Source organism: Polistes canadensis, unplaced genomic scaffold (genome assembly GCF_001313835.1).
Source record: "Polistes canadensis isolate GaletaPanama2010 unplaced genomic scaffold, ASM131383v1 scaffold_407, whole genome shotgun sequence".
Classification (NCBI taxonomy): domain Eukaryota; kingdom Metazoa; phylum Arthropoda; class Insecta; order Hymenoptera; family Vespidae; genus Polistes; species Polistes canadensis.
In genome coordinates, this window is record NW_014569954.1 from 7,820 (window position 1) to 28,713 (window position 20,894).

Genomic DNA, 20,894 nt, shown 5'->3' on the forward strand with positions numbered 1-20,894 from the left:
AACATTTTATTTTTTTTAAATAAAAATATATTATTCTTCAATATAGTAAAAAATAATAATGTATATATTTCTATATCTTTTCTGTATATAATGAAACATTAAGAAATGTAAAAAGAATTTGTATAGCTTAAGGATAGAAAAACTTGAAAAAAAATAATTCCCTTGCGAAGAATCGAACGGTAACTACCAGTGCGAAAAGCAGAGACGATACTACATACGCTAGCGTGTCATTTGACAAATATTCAATTTTTTCCTTACAATTTTTGTGRTTGTGAAGCTGAATAAAAATCCATTTCTGTTTTCTTATAACATAATAAAAATGAATTAAAATTATGTCTCGACAAAAAGTAAATTCCACGTTTTTAGAATATCCTTTCCTATATATCTTGAATTAATTTTATGTGTAGATATAAAATTCTTCTTTTTCAAATATGTATTACATTTGATACACAAATAAATTTTTACGAGACAACAAATCTGTAATATAAAATTTCCTAAAATACATAATTTACTTGGAAACATTTTTAAATTATAAATTTCGTCTTAAAAAGAATACGTATTCAATTTGATATACAAATAAATTTTTGTGAGGCAAAAAATTTATATCAATTATTTATACCAATTAATTTTATACGCCGAGACACAAAATTAATTCATTATTTTTATTTTCTCGACTATATAAATAATAATTGGTTTTTTTAAAGTGAATTATTGTTTTGCTTTTAATCAAGGTTCACTATTTTTGACAATAAATAGAAAAACGGGGTGCCATAAGCATCAAGATTCGATTTAAAAATGCCGCGCTTATACGCCGATATATATATAGATATACATAACCCTCAACACTCGATGTCCAAGACGAAAAATTCTCGCTACAGCATGAAAAAATAGAAAGAGAGAAATATCCATAGAGAGATATATCCATTTTTTTTCTCACTCGCACTCGCATTCTCGACTGAGAGACCCCAAGATAACGCACACTAGCTTGCTCGCGTGTAAAGACCTTTATTTTCTCGCTTATTTTTGCAAATACGAAGATACACTTTCGAACATTTTTTATGTATTTTTCAATTGTCTACAACTTTTGTTTAAAACTTTTTTCTATTAAATGCCTAGATTCTAAGATACGGTCGTTTTTTACCCTTTTTTACCTTTTTTCTGGGAATTGCGCTATTTAATTGCAAGAAAATTAGCAGCATTCGATTCAGCGTCATCGAATTACCATAAATATCAAATTTACACCTTTTTAGCTCTCCAGATATTTATTTGCCCCTTGTTGACTGGCTTATATAGAAAAAGCTTTCGATAAAGTGTGGCATCAAGGATTACTACAAATAATCAACAAACACTTTCCATATTCGTATTTCAAACTTCTAAAATCTTATCTCTCCGACAGGACATTCTACGTAAAAATAAAAGATACTCATTCGAACATCAAACTACTTGAACTACTCAAAACTAGTATTCCGCTGGGAAGTATCCTCGGACCAATTCTCTACACCCTCTATACGGCAGACATATCAATAAACGCAAACTGTACAGTCTTAACATTTGCAGATGACACGGCAATGCTTATTATAAACAAGGACCTGCAACAAGCAATTCAATCGTTACAAAACCAAATCAACTCTCTCGAAGAATAGTTACGTAATAAGAAGATCAAGGTAAATTGTAAACATATTACGTTTACACTGAGGATAAACCAAATACCGAAAATACAACTATATAATACAGAAATTCCGCAAGTAACGACGGTGAAGTATTTGGGACTACATCTAGATTCCAAACTAACATGGAAAAAGCATAAATGCCAAAATTGAACAAATTCGTCTAAAAAGGAGATAAATGGTTTGGGAAACTAGCAAAAAATCATGAGGGTAGTTAAAGTAGGAAGCTGGTTACAATTTTATTACAGTGTAAGGAATTAAAATAAGATTCTTACCTTTTTCTATAGCTGATGGATGCGTTTATTTTCAAATTTATTTTTTCACGTTAACGATGAATTATTTTAGAAATAACTAATTGTACTAAATTATACTTTCTTAAATTCCATTATCTTTAAATTTATTTTTTCACGTTAACGATGAATTATTTTAGAAATAACTAATTGTACTAAATTATACTTTCTTAAATTCCATTATCTTTAAATTTATTTTTTCACGTTAACGATCAATCTTAATGAAAGATTCACTGATTTTACAGAAAACAAAGTATATACTTATTAACGAAAAACAGAAATACGAACTTATATCTCGCACGGGTGCCTTATCGCCCAACTCTCCCCGTATACCGGGCCATTTTTTACAATTCGTACGCAAAATTACTTATTCATAAAATAGCTGTAGTTTTTGAACTGTTGGTTTTTTGAAATAAAACTTTTAGTTTCTCTTTAAAAATTTGTTTCTTTATTTATTTTAAAAAAAAAATGTGTGTGTGTACTTATGTACGCACGTAATAAGTTGTACTTCTTTAGCGTACCAAAACAAGTATAATCTCAATAACCTCAAAAATAACTTAAGAAAAAAAATAACTTCGAAAAAAAACATCAACATCAAAAATAACTGCAACTATTCCGCGTGCCAATTAAATACATACTCTAAATTTGTCAATAAGACGATAAAATGATAAAATAAAATAAAGATATTTAATATAATTGATAAAGGTTTATATGTATATATATATTAAAATTCATAAGTATAATTTAATTTATTTATTTATACGTGAGGAAGAAGAAGGGTTTAATTAAAATAAGAAATAAGAAATAAAACCCTTGGTTGAGCCAATACAACAAGGTATAATACTTTATTGGCTCGTCAGGGAAAAGCCTTGTGGCATAAAAACCCTGGTTGATAAATTAGATATAATAAGGAATTGCGCCTAAGCAAAAATTGACCACGTGTCTCACCTCTCGCATAAAATCTCTGGTTGATAAATTAATTATAATAAGGAATTGCGTCTAATAGAAGATTGAACACGTGTGTCACCTCTCGTTTGCTTCGCTTGTATATGGATTCAACAACAAGGCTCACCATGTTTATGGAAGTATAAGGGATACTTATGATTTGCTTATTTCACTTCTAGCTTGTATCGCTTTGTTCGTCGGTTTCTTTGTTAATTCTTCGCTGGTTGTCTAAAACGTGTCGTCGTAGGTGTCCAGTGAAAGAATAGGACGAGTGTCTTTGTTGATGGACCCAGCAGGGCGTGCTTTACAACGGTTGGAAGAGTGGAGAGGCGCGATAACAACATTCCGATATTCTCAATATTCTCAGCAAGGAAAGAATTTTTTCATTTCAATATTCTCAAAATGATTCAGGCGCGTATTTCGAATATACGCTAAGAATCTACAATCTTTACGGATCGTACATAGATTGTTAACACATTGAATGCCACACGAATTCTGAAGGAAATCCTCGTCAGGCCATGTTCGTTATTTTTAGTATTGGATAAATGTAAAATAAATGCAAATAACTTCAAAAAATAACTTCAAATAACTTCAAATAACTTCAAAAAATAAAGACCAAACAAATAGAATATATAATTAGCAATAATATTAGTTTTTGCTGTGACATTTAAAGTATTTAAATTTGTACCGGTAATCACAGGCTGAGCCGATGGTTCGTAAAGTAAATTAGAAGTTGACGGAATACATAAAATTTCATTTGCAGACAATTCATGTCCTAGTGCAATCATTTTTCTTCGCAACCTACAACGTTCCGCATTAATTTGCGTTTTGTTTTCCTTTTTCTTTTTCCTACGAAGACAATATTCTTTACATTTCTCTGCATTAGTTTTAAGCTTCTCGAAAACTTAAACAGAAATTTAAATGTATACTGATCCTGGTCGAAAATATCAAAATATAGAAATCAGTCCACACTTAATATAAGGGAGTTATATCAAATAAGTTCATGCGTCAACGGGCATGACGCAGTGACAGCACTAGTTCCTGCTCGATCATTATAAGTCAAGCAGCGCTTGAGTACGATTAGAACTTGAATGGGTGACCGCTTGAGAAAAATTTGAAATCGCTTTGCCCGCGCATCGTAAATATCCGACAACTTCGTGGTGTCGATTTTTCGGTCGCATCTAACTTCAGTTTAGAAAACGCGCCAAAAAAAGTATAACTTCAAAAAATAGAAATACTTTATTATAAATTAAAAACTAAGAAAATCAAGAATTTAAAAATATTTTATAGTGTGATATCTTTCAAAGCATTTTCCTTTGTGCAAGGGTACATTATAAAATTTACACTTATACTGCGTTACACTGCGTATTTTTTTAACGGAGCTCACAAGACATTATTGTAATACATTTTTATTTCTTCCAGTTTCCACTATTGATTCTAATACATGTTTCTTCATGTCCATAGAAAGTCTGCCCGGAGGGTGGTCTTTTGCAGCTTTTTTTCTAATGCCAGCTGTTGATGGTATTTGTTCTTCTGAGTCTGGATCAGATTCTGGTACAATTTCATCAGTAAGCCAAAGAACAGCAACGAGTTTCAAAAAATTTTTGTACCTTATTTTTTTTTCCTTCACGGAAATGAACAACAAATGAGTTTAATAATGTGCAATTTATAAGGTACAAAGCAATTTTTTGTCCATATGATTGTTTGTCTTAGAATGCAGTAATATGAGAAATATTGGTAAGCCTGATCAACACCTTTCACATACTTATCGTAGTCAATCAGCGCGTTAGGTTTCACTATTTTTTCCTTTGTTTTTCTATCAATAGTTTTTACTTTCTTTCATTTCACATGAATGTATTGTCAATATGAGATACACTGTTTTCTTTGATTACCATACTTGTACTAAAATGTCTCATTTTTATCTGAAGGCCATTTCTCCTTTTGTCAAAGAAATGGTTTCTAGACAATCAAGAAATCCTCTAGTTTTTCAAATAGTGCCGCAAATTCTAATTTTATTTTGTAATAGCTTTTCAGTATTTTCCACGCTATTATAATAATTATCCATGTAGATACGGTGCCACAAGTCTATATAAGGTGATACAACTGTTTCAATTGTTTCTATCAATTGTTTTCTTTGAGCACAATAAATTTCGAAATGACACATGTAGCCTGTAGTACTTTCGCACAGTATACGAACTAGAATTCCATATTTTATAATCATCGTTACATTGTAAATTCTAAAGAATAACCTCCTCCTCCACGGTATTATTCCTTAATCCAAATAAAAATGCTGAATAGGCTTATAAATATTTATAAACTTGAGAACAAAGTAATTCAGTAGTGGTCTGACTTTCGAAAGCCTGTCTGATTCATCAGTCAACTCTTCATTATTATTAAATGCCAAGCTTTCCATAACATACGAAATCTGTCTCTTGTCATTATTTTCGGAAAAATTGGCGTTTCTATACACGGATCCGTGCTCTAATAATCCTCTCTTCGGTACTTACGCATTTCTCCCATAAGAAGAATAAGCCCCAAAAATTTCTTCATGTCTTGTATCGTAATGTCTTTCCATTTGAGGGCTTTCTTGAAAGTTGTGAATTTATCAATATTTTGGTAATAATATCTATTTGACTCCTCTACAAGAGGAATGTAAAAAAATCATCGCCAATAAATAAAGCTACAGCATCCGCTATACTATCCGGAAAGTTCTCTGTATTTATTACTGAGCGACCTAAAAACTCTTCCAAGACTGAGGGTTTGTCTACTAATTACCATTCTTCTTGAGAAACAGAATCATCCGAATCTAAGCTTGAATCAGAACTGCTTGAAATTCTTAGTCGAATAGTAGTTCTAGAACGATACATAATATTGTCACTAGAATCATCATCGATACTCTTGTTATCGCAATTCGATAAACTATCTGCACACAATTCTATATCATCATATTCTATTTTATCGTCGTCCATCCTTAGGAAATTAGTGTAAAAAAAGTCAAATTATGCTTGAAACACATCAGCGCTAAATAGAATAGATACTCCTAGCAATAAAGTACATTTATACGGACGCACTTGTTGCGACATAATAATTATAAGTGAATTTAAGGACACTGCTGTTATCATTCGAAGCGTGTGCAATAAGCTGTGAAGTCGAATTACTCCAAAACACTATTTATTAGTTCAGTGATTTTCTCAGTAGTAGGGGGGGAGGGGGGGGGTAATCACTACTATCCAGATTGGTGGAATCTGCGTATTTAGGAAGTGGTGAGACGAAAGAGTGAGTTCATATCAAGGGAAGAACGCAAAGAATAAAAGTTACTCCTAGAAACCTCTCGTAAGACGAAATGGCAGAACATAATGGTACAGGTACCACCTATAAACTCCTTATACTAGCTTTGAAAAACGACGAAGTGATCGAGAGGAGCAACACGTGTACAACATTTGAGTGGATACTGTTAATTCTTGTAATCTTACATAGTTAATCAAGGATTTTTATGCCGTAAGGCTTTTCCCTGACGAACCAATAAAGTTTTTCTGTACCTATTTGCTCAATCACATCTTTTATTTTTTATTTTAATTTAACCCTTATCTTCCTCATCACTAGCTCTTTACAATTACTAGAAGACTCCATATTAAAGAAATCTACGTTCATACAAGTTCAGTTGCTTTTAATTAGTCATTAGGTTGAGTTGCAAGAGGACTTATACAGAATCGCTAAAAGCTACATAAGACTTTTACCAAAAAGCACAAAGTTGTACAAGTTATATTACAAGCTGAGATTTCAATTAATAATTCAAAAGGAGTTAGATAATAGTGCTGTTGAGATGTGTACATTGTCTATTGCAAGGTTAAATGTATGTGCTGTAGCGCAAAAGTATGTGTTGGTGTGCTACTGTTCGTGAGAGAGACGCACACATGTAAGTCTCCCCATTTTAGTCCATGTAAGATTAGTATATAAGGGACAGCGATTAGCTGTATAGGGCTCTCTGTTAGAARAATTACWTAGTTAAAGTAAAAGTAATAGCACGTGGCACGGAAGAACTTGTAATAGATATAATATATAGATTTATTAAACTTTTACCACCCATATTATAAGATATTTTTCCTCATTAATTTAACAAGTGCCAATAGGTCACTAGAAATCGTTTGCAGTTACACGTAAAATAACACAAGATCATTACACATTATATAAGCTCTTATAGAGTACAATTGAAGATTTAAGTATTTTACTAAATTTATGTGAAACGTATTCAGTAGCTTTGTGTACGTTTATAATGCAGTTAAAAACTGTTAAATATAAATAATGATTTCAATTGTTCTGTTTATCATTCACACATATTTTTTTAAATAGTTCTTAAATATCTGGTGGCTTCTTTCAAAGTAAACGTTACTTTCAAGAAGAATCGTTGTGATAGTAACACATGTGGAATTCGGATAATTTTAACTTTTTCAAAGCTCTTCATAAAATGTAATAATATTATTTTAAGTACTCCGTGGCGATGACATTAGATAAATGCAAGGACAACTACTCTTTCTTCATGAGATATTTCCAGATATTTAGGATTCGTTTATGAATTGTAACAAGTGGTTATCCTTAGTAAGAGCTCGATCGAAAAAAACTTGTTACGTGAACACTCTCAGCTGTATAAATTAAGAAACCAGATTGCATCAGACGTTCCTTCATGAGTGTACACCAGTATATATAAAAAATATAGAAATGACTTATTATAAAAGAATAAAGCATTATCTTGGACTTCGAAAAGTAAAGTGAACAAAATTACTTTTACTTATAATTATTGTCATCATGATGGCAGTTTATCAGTCATCATATAATAACTCTGAAAAAAATCGGATAAAATATAGAAAAATTTCACAAAGAAATAAAAAACATTCTTACTTTTCTTGCGATTTCCATAAGTTCATTTGCCATTGTAGAACCAGTTTGCTGTACTATATGATAAAAGTAACTCTTATTTTGTAACAAAATGTAAGGATGGTCGAATTCCTAAGTAAAAAATATTTGTTTTAAATTAAAAAAACAGAAGTTAAATTTCAAATCAAAATTGTTTTGATGCTTACCATTAAACGGCCAGTATCCATTACAAGTATCTTATCACTATCCATAATCGTATTTAATCTGTGAGCTATCGTAAGGACTGAGCAATCTTTAAATTTATTTCTAACAGTTTGTTGAATTAGCAAGTCTGTACGAAGATCAACGTTTGCCGTTGCTTCGTCCAAAACGATGATTTTATTGTTTCTAATAATAGCACGAGCCAAACATAATAATTGACGTTGTCCAACACTTAAATTCATTCCTCCTTCGAACACTGGAGAATTTAGACCAGCAACCATCTCTTCGACTATTTGTTTTAACTCAACTTCCTGTAAGGCTTGCCAGAGTATATGATCAGAATACTCTTCAAAAGGATCCAAATTTTGCCGAAGACTACCACTAAACAGAATTGGTTCTTGAGGAATAATACTAATTTTTGAACGAAAATCATGCAAACCTATTGTGTTGATAGGAATACCATCAATAAAAATTTCCCCTTCCACGCTAGATAATTGAAAAAGGGCATTGATCAAAGACGATTTTCCGGAACCAGTACGACCAACGATACCAATCTTTTCTTTTGGAATTATTGTGAATGTTATATCCTTTAGAATGTATGGTTCCATCGGTCCATATTTTAGTTTTACGTTTTTAAATTCGACATGTCCGTATTTAGGCCAATCTTTCGGTGATTTGCATTTCGGATTACTTTCCAACATTGGTTCTTCTTTTAAATGACTATACTCGAGAACTCTCTCGACCGAAGTCATCAAATTTTCGACTTCAACCGTCTGTCTTACCCCCCATTGTAACATGTCAACAAGCAGAGACATTTGAGTGATCACCAATCCAACATCACTGACTACAGTATCCTTCAAAAAGAGGAAGAATATAATTATAATCGCATTGTACACCAAAGAGACAAGTTCGATGTAAATGCCAAAAGCTCGTGAAGCTGAAAAGAAGATAAACCAAGCAGAGGAATGCAGATCTTGATGACTATCAAATTCTCTGATAAGAATTTTTTCAGCGTTTAATGCTCTAATGGTCGACAAGCCTTGAAGCGTTGCGCTTACGTGATCGAATACCGGTGATCGAGCTTTTACAAAAAAGAACATAAATAACTAGTTAAGAAGAAAACTTAAATATTAGCATTATATTACACAAAATACTTACTTATTCCTTCTAATCGTTTAACGCTACGACTGGTCGACAAATAAAAATCTCTTAAAAAATATATAATTATGCCAATAAAAATGACAGGTATCAGCAGCCAAGGATTTATGTTTCCTACTATTACTATTATCGCTATCAATCCAATACCAATAATTATAATATCAAACATACAAATAGGCATTCGTGTGTCAAGGGCACCAGTATCTTTGGAGAATCTGAAAGAAAACTAGAAATTTATAAATGTTGGAAAAAGAATAATTAGCAAATTTACCTATTCAAGATACGACCAATTGGATTGTTATGGAAAAAATGCATGCTTGTTCGTACAATGCTTCGAAACATGTTGTCGTGTAAATTTCTGGAAGAACGCATGCAGATTTCATAGTAAGAAAACATTTGCAAGAAGGCGGCTGTTGCTGTCAATGCAGTTAGTCCACTATAAATGTAAATTACTTCCGTTCGATTAAACGATCCTTTCCAATCAAATAAAACCGTATTATTTCCCAAGATGATCCAGGAATTTTCTTCGATGTTAACCCAATAAGCGACAAAGAAATCGCCACCACTAGCAGCCATTTGATAAGAAATGAATAATACGATCATCAGTAGCAATAATAAAGGACTCCTGCTCGCCTTGAAATAAGAGATGTAAACCTTAGCCGACACATGTCCAGTTGTTCTCATCTCTATCACTTCAATAGGTGCCAATTTTTTTAACGATATTTCATTCATGTTTTCACTCGATAAACCTCTCGAATCTTTAATCTTTCCTTCTTTTATAGATTCTTCTTTTTTTTCTAACTCCTTTTCCCCCATCAAAAACTTCGTGAAATCAACACCAGAAGCTTCAAGCATATTAAAATCACCTCGGGTCTGAATTGAACCATTCTGCATTGCGATTACTTGATCAGCAGACTTTAGAAATTGAAGCTGATGCGTCACTAAAATTCTAGTCTTGTCTTTCAGATATCCACATATACAATCTTCAAGGATACGTCTACTTACTCGAGCGTCAACCGCTGAAAGTGGATCATCTAATAAATAAATGTCCGCATTAGCATAAACTGCTCTAGCGAGATTGATACGAGCACGTTGACCACCGCTTAAACTTATTCCTCTTTCGCCAACGATCGTTTTATCACCGTGAGGAAACGAAGCAATGTCCTCGTTTAATTGGCAGACTTGAATAGTTTTCTTGTAACGAGATTTATCCATAATATGACCAAAGAGTATGTTCTGTCTGATTGACGAAGCGAAAATCCATGGCTGTTGGCTAACATAAGCGACTTTACCACTGATTTTCAAAAAGCCTTCCTGCACTGGCAATTCTTCTAATATAATTTGTAGTAAACTGCTTTTTCCAGAACCTACTTGTCCAACGATTGCAACTAGACTAGCAGGTTCAATGGATAAATTTATTCTGGTTAGAGTATTCTCTTTGTTTTCATCATTCCATTTTGCAGTTACATTCTTCAATATCACTTCATGTGATCTAATATCTTGAGCCTTATTCTCGCTTTTCTCAATTTCTATGTGCATCATAAATCTTTCGAAACGACGTATTGATGCCAAACCTTCGACTAGTTGATGAATGCCTATGATCAAACCATATTATAAATTCGTAAATTATCTTTATTCTCCTTATTTTTATAAAAATAACAAATGTCTTTACTTAAAGAAAACCCAATAGTCATAGAATTTCTAACGATGTTAAAGAACGACGTTATCGTGAAGACTTGTTCTGCGGTAATGTAATTACCGGTAACAACGTACGTCATAATCGAGATGAACAGGCAGATTCGCGGTATATAAGAATCGAATGTCATTCCAATCTGTTGGACAATGGAGTATTTCTTTATCATGTTCATTTCCTTCCTACATAAAGAAACAATTACTGTAATGAAATATAATTTAAAAAATATTTTCCTGACTTTGATGAACGAATATATAGGGTGATTCACTAACTTTTGCCACCAAGATAGCTCCGAAAGTATGATAGTAGCAAAAAAATGTATACAACGAAAGTTTTATAAAAAATTCGAAAGTATAATATGACGTCAGCTTTTTTTTTGCTAGGTTTAGTCGCTTTTGAGATTTAAAGGACAAGTTTGTTTTACTTTCTGATAACGGCTGTCATAGCAAATCCAATGATGCGCAACATTAAGGTCTTTGAAGATCAACGAAGGTCAAGTCTGGCGGACCAGCGAGTCACGCGACAACTCCTCCGCGTCGTGCTTGCGTCAGGGTTGCGTCATCCTCGCGGGGGTGAAAGAGAGAGAGTGAATGATGATGAGCGGATGAGGGTGGGACCGAGTAGGAGACTGGTTCCTGCTCGGCCCCCTCGGGCGAGGCTTCGGACGACCCGGGCGGCGCCTTGACCGCATGTAGGGGGTGGAGTTTAATCCTAAGGTTACTTTTAAGTAGTATAAGTGCACATATGCTTATGTGCTTGCATGTTTAGCATGTCGGCTGTAAATATATATATCGTGTGAACCTAGTTTCTAAGATATATATTGTGTTGTGACAGTGTGAGTGCTGATATGGATGAATGCTAGGCGAAGCTGTCTGGCTAGTCCTGGAGGGGTGAGGCGTGAATTGCGCAATGAAACGCGGACCCACCCACCCCTCGCGCGTGAGGGATGGATGAATGTATGCGGGTGGTTTTTAGCCGGTAGGAATCCGGCATTCTCTTAGGTACCGGGCCTAGGGCGCCTATGCAAGGTTTTCCACCTGACGAGCAAACAAAAAAAAAGGGTTGCGTCATCCTTTAGGTGTTTGACAAAGGATGGAACAGACATGGTCCGAATAATTTTTATTTGTTATTGTCAAGTCTTGTATTTCATGTTGCATATCGTTGGATTCGCCAACGCCAGCCGCTATCAGAAAATAAGTACCAAAACATAGCATTCCATTTGAAAAAGTAAACTTGACCATTAAATATCAGAAGCGACTAAACCTAGCAAAAAAACTGACATCATATTATACTTCCAAATTTTTCACGCACCTTTTGTTTTATAAACTTTTCTGCTACTATCATACTTTCGGAACTACCTTGGTGGCAAGAGTTAGTAAATCACCCTGTATATTTACATATATGTATGACAACATTATTTAAGATAAACAATAAATATTAAGAACTTTTTAAACGATCATGATCGATACACCGCTTACTTCCGGTTTTTCTCGACGATTCGTGAAAACGGTATTTCCCAAACATACATTTTTATAATCTGTACACCAGTAATCAGCTCATTCATTAAACGCAATCTTTCATCTGTTCTTAGAGCTGACAATAGCATCAGCATAGACGCTTTCTTTCCAATATACCCTAAAACGATAGAATATCATTGTCCTAAATATGATCATTTTCTAATTGTCTCTAAGAGAAAAACGTACTCACATTGAAGGGGAATAAAAATTAAAAACAAGGCTAAACCTGCAACTGGAGCTAGTCCCAACTGCCAATAGAGCACACAGGCAATGATTAAAGTTTGGACTGGACCGATCCACAAATAATGAATACTGTGTGTTATGTAATCTAATCTATTAGCATCATTACTCATAAGATTAACCATCTGAAAAATTTATTATACTTTATGTTACCGATATTGTATATCTTATGTTTTATAAGTTATTATATTAATTTAATTAATTGCCTGATTTGATCATTTAAATAATTTTGCGGATATATCATTATTATTTATACTTTCAAATTATATTACACAAACAATTAATTGTGTACAATATTATAACATAACTTTATATTGTATTATATATTTATTAATTGAATATTATATTAACTATAGTCAATTCCGCCTAGTAAATACCTAGCTGGTCACAAGCCCAGATAAAGAAGGAGGGTTCGAGGGTAAGGCTAGCAACCTACCCTCGGTAAAAAACAATAAAAATGCTCCTGAAACTAGCAATAAAGCCTCAGACAGGACGGAAATAATTACTCAAGAGTAAAAATAATGAATTATTTCGTATCTCGACATAAAATTAATTTGTATAATTAATTGATATAAATTTAATAATATTTATAAAAATGAATTAAAATTATGTCTAGACAAAAAATAAATTCCACGTTTTTAGAACATCTTTTCCTGTATATTTTGAATTAATTTTATGTGTACATATAAAATTCTTCTTTTTCAAATATGTATTCAATTTGATACACAAATATATATTTACGAGACAACAAATCTTTAATTTAAAATTTCCTAAAATACATAATTTGTTGACTAAATAATAATAGTTTCCGTTAAAATGAATTATTGTTTTTCTTTTAATCAAGGTTCACTATCTTTGACAATAAATAAAAAATCGGAGTACCATAAGCATCAAGATTCGATTTAAAAATGCCGCGCTTATACGTCGATATATATAGATATACATAACCCTCAACAATCGATGGCCAGAAGAAAAATAATCGCTATCACATGAACAAATAGAAAGAGAGAAATATCCATTTCTTTTCTCACTCGCACTCGCATTCACGACCGAGAGACCCCAAGATAACGCACACTAGCTCACTCGCGTGTAAAGACCAACGAAGAGGCGTGGCTTGCCACCACTCTTACAATTACCTTTCACTTTTATTTTCTCGCTTATTTTTGCAAATACGAAGATACACCTTACAACATTTTTTATGTATTTTTCAATTTTGCACAACTTTTGTTTAAAACTTTTTTCGATTAAATGCCTAGATTCTAAAATACGGCCGTTTTTTACCCTTTTTTACCTTTTTTCTCGGAGTTGCGCCATCCAATTGCAAAAAAATTTGCACCATTCGATTCAACGTCGTCGAATTACCATAAATATCCAATTTGTACTTTTTTAACTCTCCGGGTACTTATTTGCCCTTTATTGACTGGCCAATAGGGTCCAAATACATCAGCGACAGGATAGTACAAGTAACACTACAGCTCCAGAAGAAGACAACGAAACACATAATCAGTATACATGCTTCAGATATCACTAAACCACAAAAAGAGAAAGAGGAATTTTACGATCTGCTGCAAGCGCATCTAGACAACATCCCTAGACGAGACGAGACTGTAATATTCGGGGACTTTAATGCAAGGATCGACAACAGGGTAGTAAAAAGAATTAAAAATCATTTCAACGAGAACACCTTGAATGACAACGGGGACATGCTGATTAACTTCTGCGCCATGAATGAACTACGGATCAACAAAACATTCTACCCACATACACCGCAACATAAATTCACCTTCGAAAACACCAAAGGACAAAAATCGATAATAGACTACATAATAACTAATAGGAACACAAAAATACTGGACATCAGTGTTTTAACGTCAGCAAATACAGACACTAATCACAACCTGGTACTTGCGAAAATAAGAAAAACCACACTTAACACCAAAACGAAGCCGAAAGGAAAACAAACAACAACAGAAAAACTAAATATAGAATTGTTAGGCGATGAATCGACAAAAAACCTGTACCAAAGACGACTAGAGAAAAAAATAGTGGGAAACAAAATTCTAGAAATAGACAACGTAGAGACGGCATGGCAAAAGATCAAAACAAACATCAAAGAAGCAACAGAAGGAAGCCCTTGGCAAAAAAAAATGCAACTCTATCGGAAGACGGAGTAACACTCCCTGGTTCGAGGAAGAAGTAAGGACCTTAGCAGAAGAAAAAAGGTACGTCCACATACAGTACCGAAGTAATATAACAGCATACGACGATTACCGAAGAACTAGAAACAAGGTGAACGAAACAATTAGACAAATCAAACGGGATTACTAGGAGAAATTCTCGACTGACATGGAACACAACCTATACGGACCACAGAAAAAAATATAGAACATGCTACGAAACCGAAGAAAACATGTAAACGTTTAGACCGCATCCGTGCAGACCGCCAAAACCACAACGAATGAATAGGAAAAATATTTCTTAAAGCTGTATAAGGATAGAACGAAAGAGACTTACAATATATGCAAGAAAGAGGAAGAGGAGCCACTAAGCGATTACACTATATCGTCTGAAGAAGTTCAAAGAACAATGGACAAACGAAAAAACCGTAAAACACCAGGAATAAATGAAATAACAAACGAACTAAAAAATAAGGGGGAAGATCACTAACAGAGAAACAAAGTACCCTATTCGATAAAATTTTTAAAACACAAAAGTACCAACTCATTGGAAGGGAAACATAACAATTCCCATATTTAAAAAAGGAACCAAGACAGAACCAAAGAATTTCCGCGAAATCAGTCTGCTAAGTGCAGTACAGAAAGTGATAACGAAAATCTTGGCAAAGGTAATAAAGCGGACAGGAATAAGCGAAAAACAACAAGGCTTCAGACAAATTAGATCGATGGTGGATGTAATATTCATACTACGATAGATAAATAGCTGAAAAAGCTATAGAATTCAACAAACCGATTGTTGCGTCGGTACGCAACGTTTAAAAACTATAGATATATCGAACAAAGGGCTATCTGAGGTATCGGTGCAACGGTCCTTTCGTGCTTCGGACCGTTGGGTCGGTGTTTACTTACTAAGTAAACACTCGGCGCCGCCGTGTCTGGTGAATTTCTTTATTTCAATGCGTTCCTACTGATGCGTCATCTCCACGTCTACGGCCTTTATACATTTTATTCATGTGAGACTATAACATAAAGACTTTTTCTCCTATTGGCTAATGGGCGCAGAGAAGGGATGACGAGCATTCCCTAAATATAAGAGGCCGTGCCGCCCCGCACATCATTATTACAAGAACATACATCCTAACGAATTATTCAATATATCGTAACCGAACGATACAGAAGATCACGACAGAACGAAAGAACTTAACGTAACGAGAAGAAGAACGCATCGGAACAAAACGACGCTGCATAACAGCGAGATAGCACACGAGCATCTCCACGGCACATCACGAAGCAACGAAACCGAAGCCAGCGCATCGTAGGATTCCGACAACAGCGAAATACAACGCAGCAACAATCGAGAACACGAACATCACAGCATCTTACCGATAAATAAAAAGCGTATTACCGATCAAGGGCACCGGTACCTCAACATATTTTTTGGTCCTTCGAGCCGGATACACGATCCTATCGAGGCATCGTCAGCAAATACAGTCCACTTCAAGCAGATGAGAAAGAGAACGTGGAAGTTTCCAATCCTATCAGCGTCAAGACTCAACCTGGAAGCGTGAAACCGTCACCACAGGGAAGCAACAAAGCGAGCATAGGGCGTCCTGGAAAGCGTGCATAGAATCACCACAGGAAATCAATACAGCCTGGAAGCGTGCAGTACATCACCACAGGACAGTCAACATAAAACACGTGAGTTTTGAGCAATACTTTTTATCGAGTCACCAATTTGTGAAATACTTCCTCTCTTATCTCTCCCGAATCGTGCCTTTTTATTGTGAAAATGCATTCCTCAATGAGCGAAATTAGTGAATCGAAACTTATACGTAGACGCGCAGTACTAAAAAGTAAATTAATCAGTTTTAAGAAACTCATCAATGGTTTAGACAATCCTAATCAGGATGATATATCAATGGTCATGCTAAAATTAAAGGATATCGATTCAGATATGTTAGCATTGGAAAACATTCAAAACGAATTAGTAGAAAGAGCTTCCGACGAATCGGTTGAAGATCGTATCCAAGAAGGTGAAGATTATCGCGATGCCGCTCTTAGCGCGAAAATAAAGGCGGAGAGAATAGTAGCAAAATTCAAAGAAGTAACAATTCAAACCACCGATTCGCCCGTATCGCTATCCACCGTGAATGCCTCTTCATTTGCGAATAATACTCCAAATAACGACAATATTTTGAAATTACCAGCGATGCGTCTGCCACAATTCGACGGGCGGTTCGAAGACTGGGCTCCTTGGAGATAGTGAGTGATTCGGTCTTCTGTATCGAAATAGTTATGTTGAGTTTGCCTGCCGTCTTTTCGAATTTGTACAACATCCTTTGTAAGTCGTCTTCGTCTTCCGACATGATGATTGCATCGCTGGCGTAGCATATTATTTTTCTTTTTTCTTTTTCTAACTTGATTCCTTCTCCAGCTGTTTCCACCTTCTTTATTATTTTGTCTATGATCAGGTTGAAAAAGATCGGGCTTAGACTGTCGCCCTGTCTGATCCCACTTGGTATCAGGATCTTTTTCGTTGTCATATTTCCAGCTCTTATCTTAGTTGTATTGTTGGTATTTAGTTCCTTTATTATTTGTCTTATGACGCAGTTTACTCCTCTGGCCCTCAGGATCTGTAGTACGTCCCCAAGCTTCACTTTGTCAAATGCTTGCTGGAGTTCAACGAAGCATATATATATATCGGTTTGTTGAATTCTATAGCTTTTTCAGCTATTTATCTATCGTAGTATGAATATTACATCCACCACCGATCTATTTTGTCTGAAGCCCTGTTGAAATTCTTCTTATATTAATAAGCAGATTAACATCGAATAAATTCGTCCAATATTTATTATTTTCCTTTCTTTCTATCACTATTTAATCCTTGGAAAAGTGAACCTGCCTGATCTAAGCTAATCTCGGTGAATGCAGAGTGGCTAAAACAGGCTTAGTAAAATTTCTTTAAAACTTCATTTTTTGGGACGTAACATTAATATTGTTATTGTCCATTTCGTCTTTAAATAAATTTTCAGCCTATTTTATGTCTAATAAACTAACTTAAAAGAAGAAAAACTATAATATTTCTTACTTGTCCAGCCGATGTTCCATCTATAAAAACAGAGTTGGACAATTTGAGTATTTTTCTATAAATCAAAGAGCAACAGGCTACTTTTATTCTCATTCCAATATGCATTAGTTCTTGCAAAGTTAAATGGACAATGAAACAGTCCATGAAGGGAAACAAGATGAACGCAGCAGCGTAATAATACATTCCTGGATTTACTTCTTTTTTTGTGCTTAAGAGATGCAACAAATTTCTGAGTATCAATGGTTGAATTATTCTGAAAACGTTTAACATAATTGTCATTGATGTCAGAAAACAAAGAAAAAATTTATCTCACAATGTAAATATTTTACTTAAAATTTGTTACTTTACGATTGCAATTACGAAACGATAACACTAAATTATTAACTTGACAAAATATTTATTTAATGTTTTCCCACCTGCTAACAAACTCCATAAATGCTAAAGCTATACCAAGCAACATAATACTTTTTCCAAAACATTTTATCAATATTATGTACAATCGTGGTACAGATCCGTCATTTTTCTTTCGACATTTTCTTTCTTCATCTTCCCAAATTTTAAAAATGCGATCTCCCAGAAGATTACTTTGATCCTCTTTCAATGGCGAATATAGATCAGTCTCTTGCAACTCTCTTTTATATCCAAGTAAAAAAGTGTTTAGTATCCACCTGAAACACATTTTATATTTTATAATTAAGACTAAGTAATAAAAATAAAAATTACGAATAAATAATAATATTAATAATATCGCAATGATATTCAACAACACAATAAAAAACATGTAAAACTTAAATTTGTACCAGCTTTTTTAAGTTGTTTTGCATTACTTATAAAATTATTTAAATGCTCCACATTGTTGATTAAGTTCTTTCCTTGGATAATATAATTTATAGCAGGCATGTCATACACACGACTTGCCGAGACTTTCTTAAAACTTTTTAAAAAAATATTAAATATTTTAAAGTAAAATTTATTTTTATTTGTATGCAGTTTAGAAATGCAGTTGCAGTATGCAGTTAAAATTTTACATTTTAATAATTTTTAATTTAGTGATTAAAAAAAAGAGAAAATATAGGTTTAAATTAAATTGAATATATATATAAATCTCATTTGTGTGAATTTACGATTAAGCAAATACTTTGCATGGACGATGGTGCGGAAGAAAGTGCGACAGTACTTTTTTATTTGATGCTTGACACTGGTGATTCGAGAAAAAGGTTCAAATTTTTCAACTTTAAATGTCAAATCTTCATATTAATTTAATAAATATGGGTTTTTAACTAGATAATCTTTTATGATTTATGTAAAAAAAATTGTAAAATAAATTTTGGAATTGAGTTAAAAAATTCTGAAAATATAAATTAATTTATAATTGCAAGTTATATATATTATATTACTCTATTTTCTATAGTACGAGTAAATTTTTGTGTGTAAGGTTTTATATAATGATTTATGTTTTATTATGGTGTTATGTTTGTTATATTAAATACTTTATCTAAGGAAATTAGATTAAAAAAATTAGATTAAAGAAAAAAATGCTTAGGAAAAGTAAAGTTGAAAATATGTATGTAAATTTTAATCTTTCAAATTTCTGTTAGGAATAATTTTGGATATTTATAAGTAACTTACATTTTCAAGTTATTTTCAGTATTTATGGCAAATAAATATTAAAAATTGCTACAGCTAAATGTATTTAACCAAATTTTGATTACTTGCTTCGTGAAAAGTAATGTCAAATGACATCTAAAAGATAATATTAAGCTGTGATTTTGTTTATTTCTTATTATAACTTTGATTTTTGTTTTTTATAAAACATATAGAATATTTATAATTTAAGCTATAAAAATAACATAAAATATAAATATATAAGTTTCAAAGGGAATTATAGACGGTTAATAAATCTGATGAACAATTTATTTTGAACTAGTTGTACGTTTCGTCCCTTACTGGGGACTTCATCAGCAACTTGATCATTTACAGTTCACGCGTCAATACATATTATCTTTTTATATAAATATATTTATATCTATATATATATAAATATATATATATAGATATGTAGTAACAGGTGTGGGGGCAGCGAAACAAAAGGTTAATGGTAGATTTTGTTAGTACGAATATTGTGAAACTATCAGTATGACAAAAACGGATAAACACTTCTTAAAAATAAAAGGAATTATAAAATCAAAAGGAACGTCTTAAAGGCTAATAAGTAAAAATAACGTCTTATACAGCTAGAAAATATACGACGTAAATGACTTAGCAAAATAACAACTTAAACGACTTAGCAAAATAACGACTTTACGACTTAGGCCAGTCAATACAAGGCAAATGAGAACTTTTCAGGTCTACCGCACTTACAATTTGATACAATGGTAATTTGACGACGCTGAATCGAATGGTGCTAATTTTTTTGCAATTGGATCAGGAGATCTTTGAGAAAAAGGGTAAAAAAGGGTAAAAAAGCCATATCTTAGAATCTAGGCATTTAATCGAAAAAAGTTTCAAACAAAAGTTGTAGATAATTAAAAAGTACATAAAAAATGTTGTAAGGTGTATCTTCGTATTTGCAAAAATAAGCGAAAAAATGAAGGTGAAAGGTAATTGTAAGAGAGGGGGCAAGCCATGCCTCTTCGTTGGTTTTTACAGGCGAGCGAACTAGTGTGCGTTATCTTGGGGTCTCTCGGTCGTGAATGCGAGTCGAGTGAGAAAAGAAATGGATATTTCTCTCCTTCTATTTGTTCATGCGATAGCGATTATTTTTCTTTTGGCCATCGATTTTTGAGCGTTCTGTATTATATATCTATGATATTTTTTCATGCTGTAGCGAGAATTTTTCGTCTTGACCATCGAATGTCGAGCGTTCTGTATATCTATATATATCGGCGTATAAGCGCGGCATTTTTAAATCGAATCTTGATGCTTATGGTATTTTTTACTATATTGAATAATGATATATTTTTATATTAAAAAAATAAAATGTTAACTGTAATTCTAGTAATAAATCTTCCTTTATATGCGCAAAATAATAAACATTTTATTGTTC

The 20,894-nt window shown here is 33.1% G+C and overlaps 1 protein-coding gene across 2 annotated transcripts in view; it reads right to left on the minus strand.

Moving 5' to 3' along the window:
• Positions 1–7,014: 7,014 nt before the first annotated feature.
• The window catches only part of LOC106792337 (probable multidrug resistance-associated protein lethal(2)03659), a 33,272-nt gene continuing 19,392 nt past the window's right edge, over positions 7,015–20,894 (minus strand). Inside the window, exons 5-15 of one of the 2 annotated variants that reach the window (XM_014758714.1) lie at positions 18,265–18,516; positions 17,849–18,101; positions 12,534–12,708; positions 12,305–12,461; positions 10,806–11,008; positions 9,405–10,728; positions 9,134–9,348; positions 8,436–9,056; positions 7,981–8,372; positions 7,799–7,906; positions 7,015–7,739 (exon numbers count right to left, since the gene is read on the minus strand). In XM_014758714.1, the coding sequence (XP_014614200.1) occupies positions 7,704–7,739; positions 7,799–7,906; positions 7,981–8,372; positions 8,436–9,056; positions 9,134–9,348; positions 9,405–10,728; positions 10,806–11,008; positions 12,305–12,461; positions 12,534–12,708; positions 17,849–18,101; positions 18,265–18,516 (3,736 nt within the window). In that variant the 3' untranslated portion in view covers positions 7,015–7,703. Of the gene's footprint in view, positions 7,740–7,798; positions 7,907–7,980; positions 9,057–9,133; positions 9,349–9,404; positions 10,729–10,805; positions 11,009–12,304; positions 12,462–12,533; positions 12,709–16,964; positions 17,747–17,848; positions 18,102–18,264; positions 18,517–20,894 lie in introns of those variants that run through there. The other variant, XM_014758715.1, reaches the window with a different exon arrangement.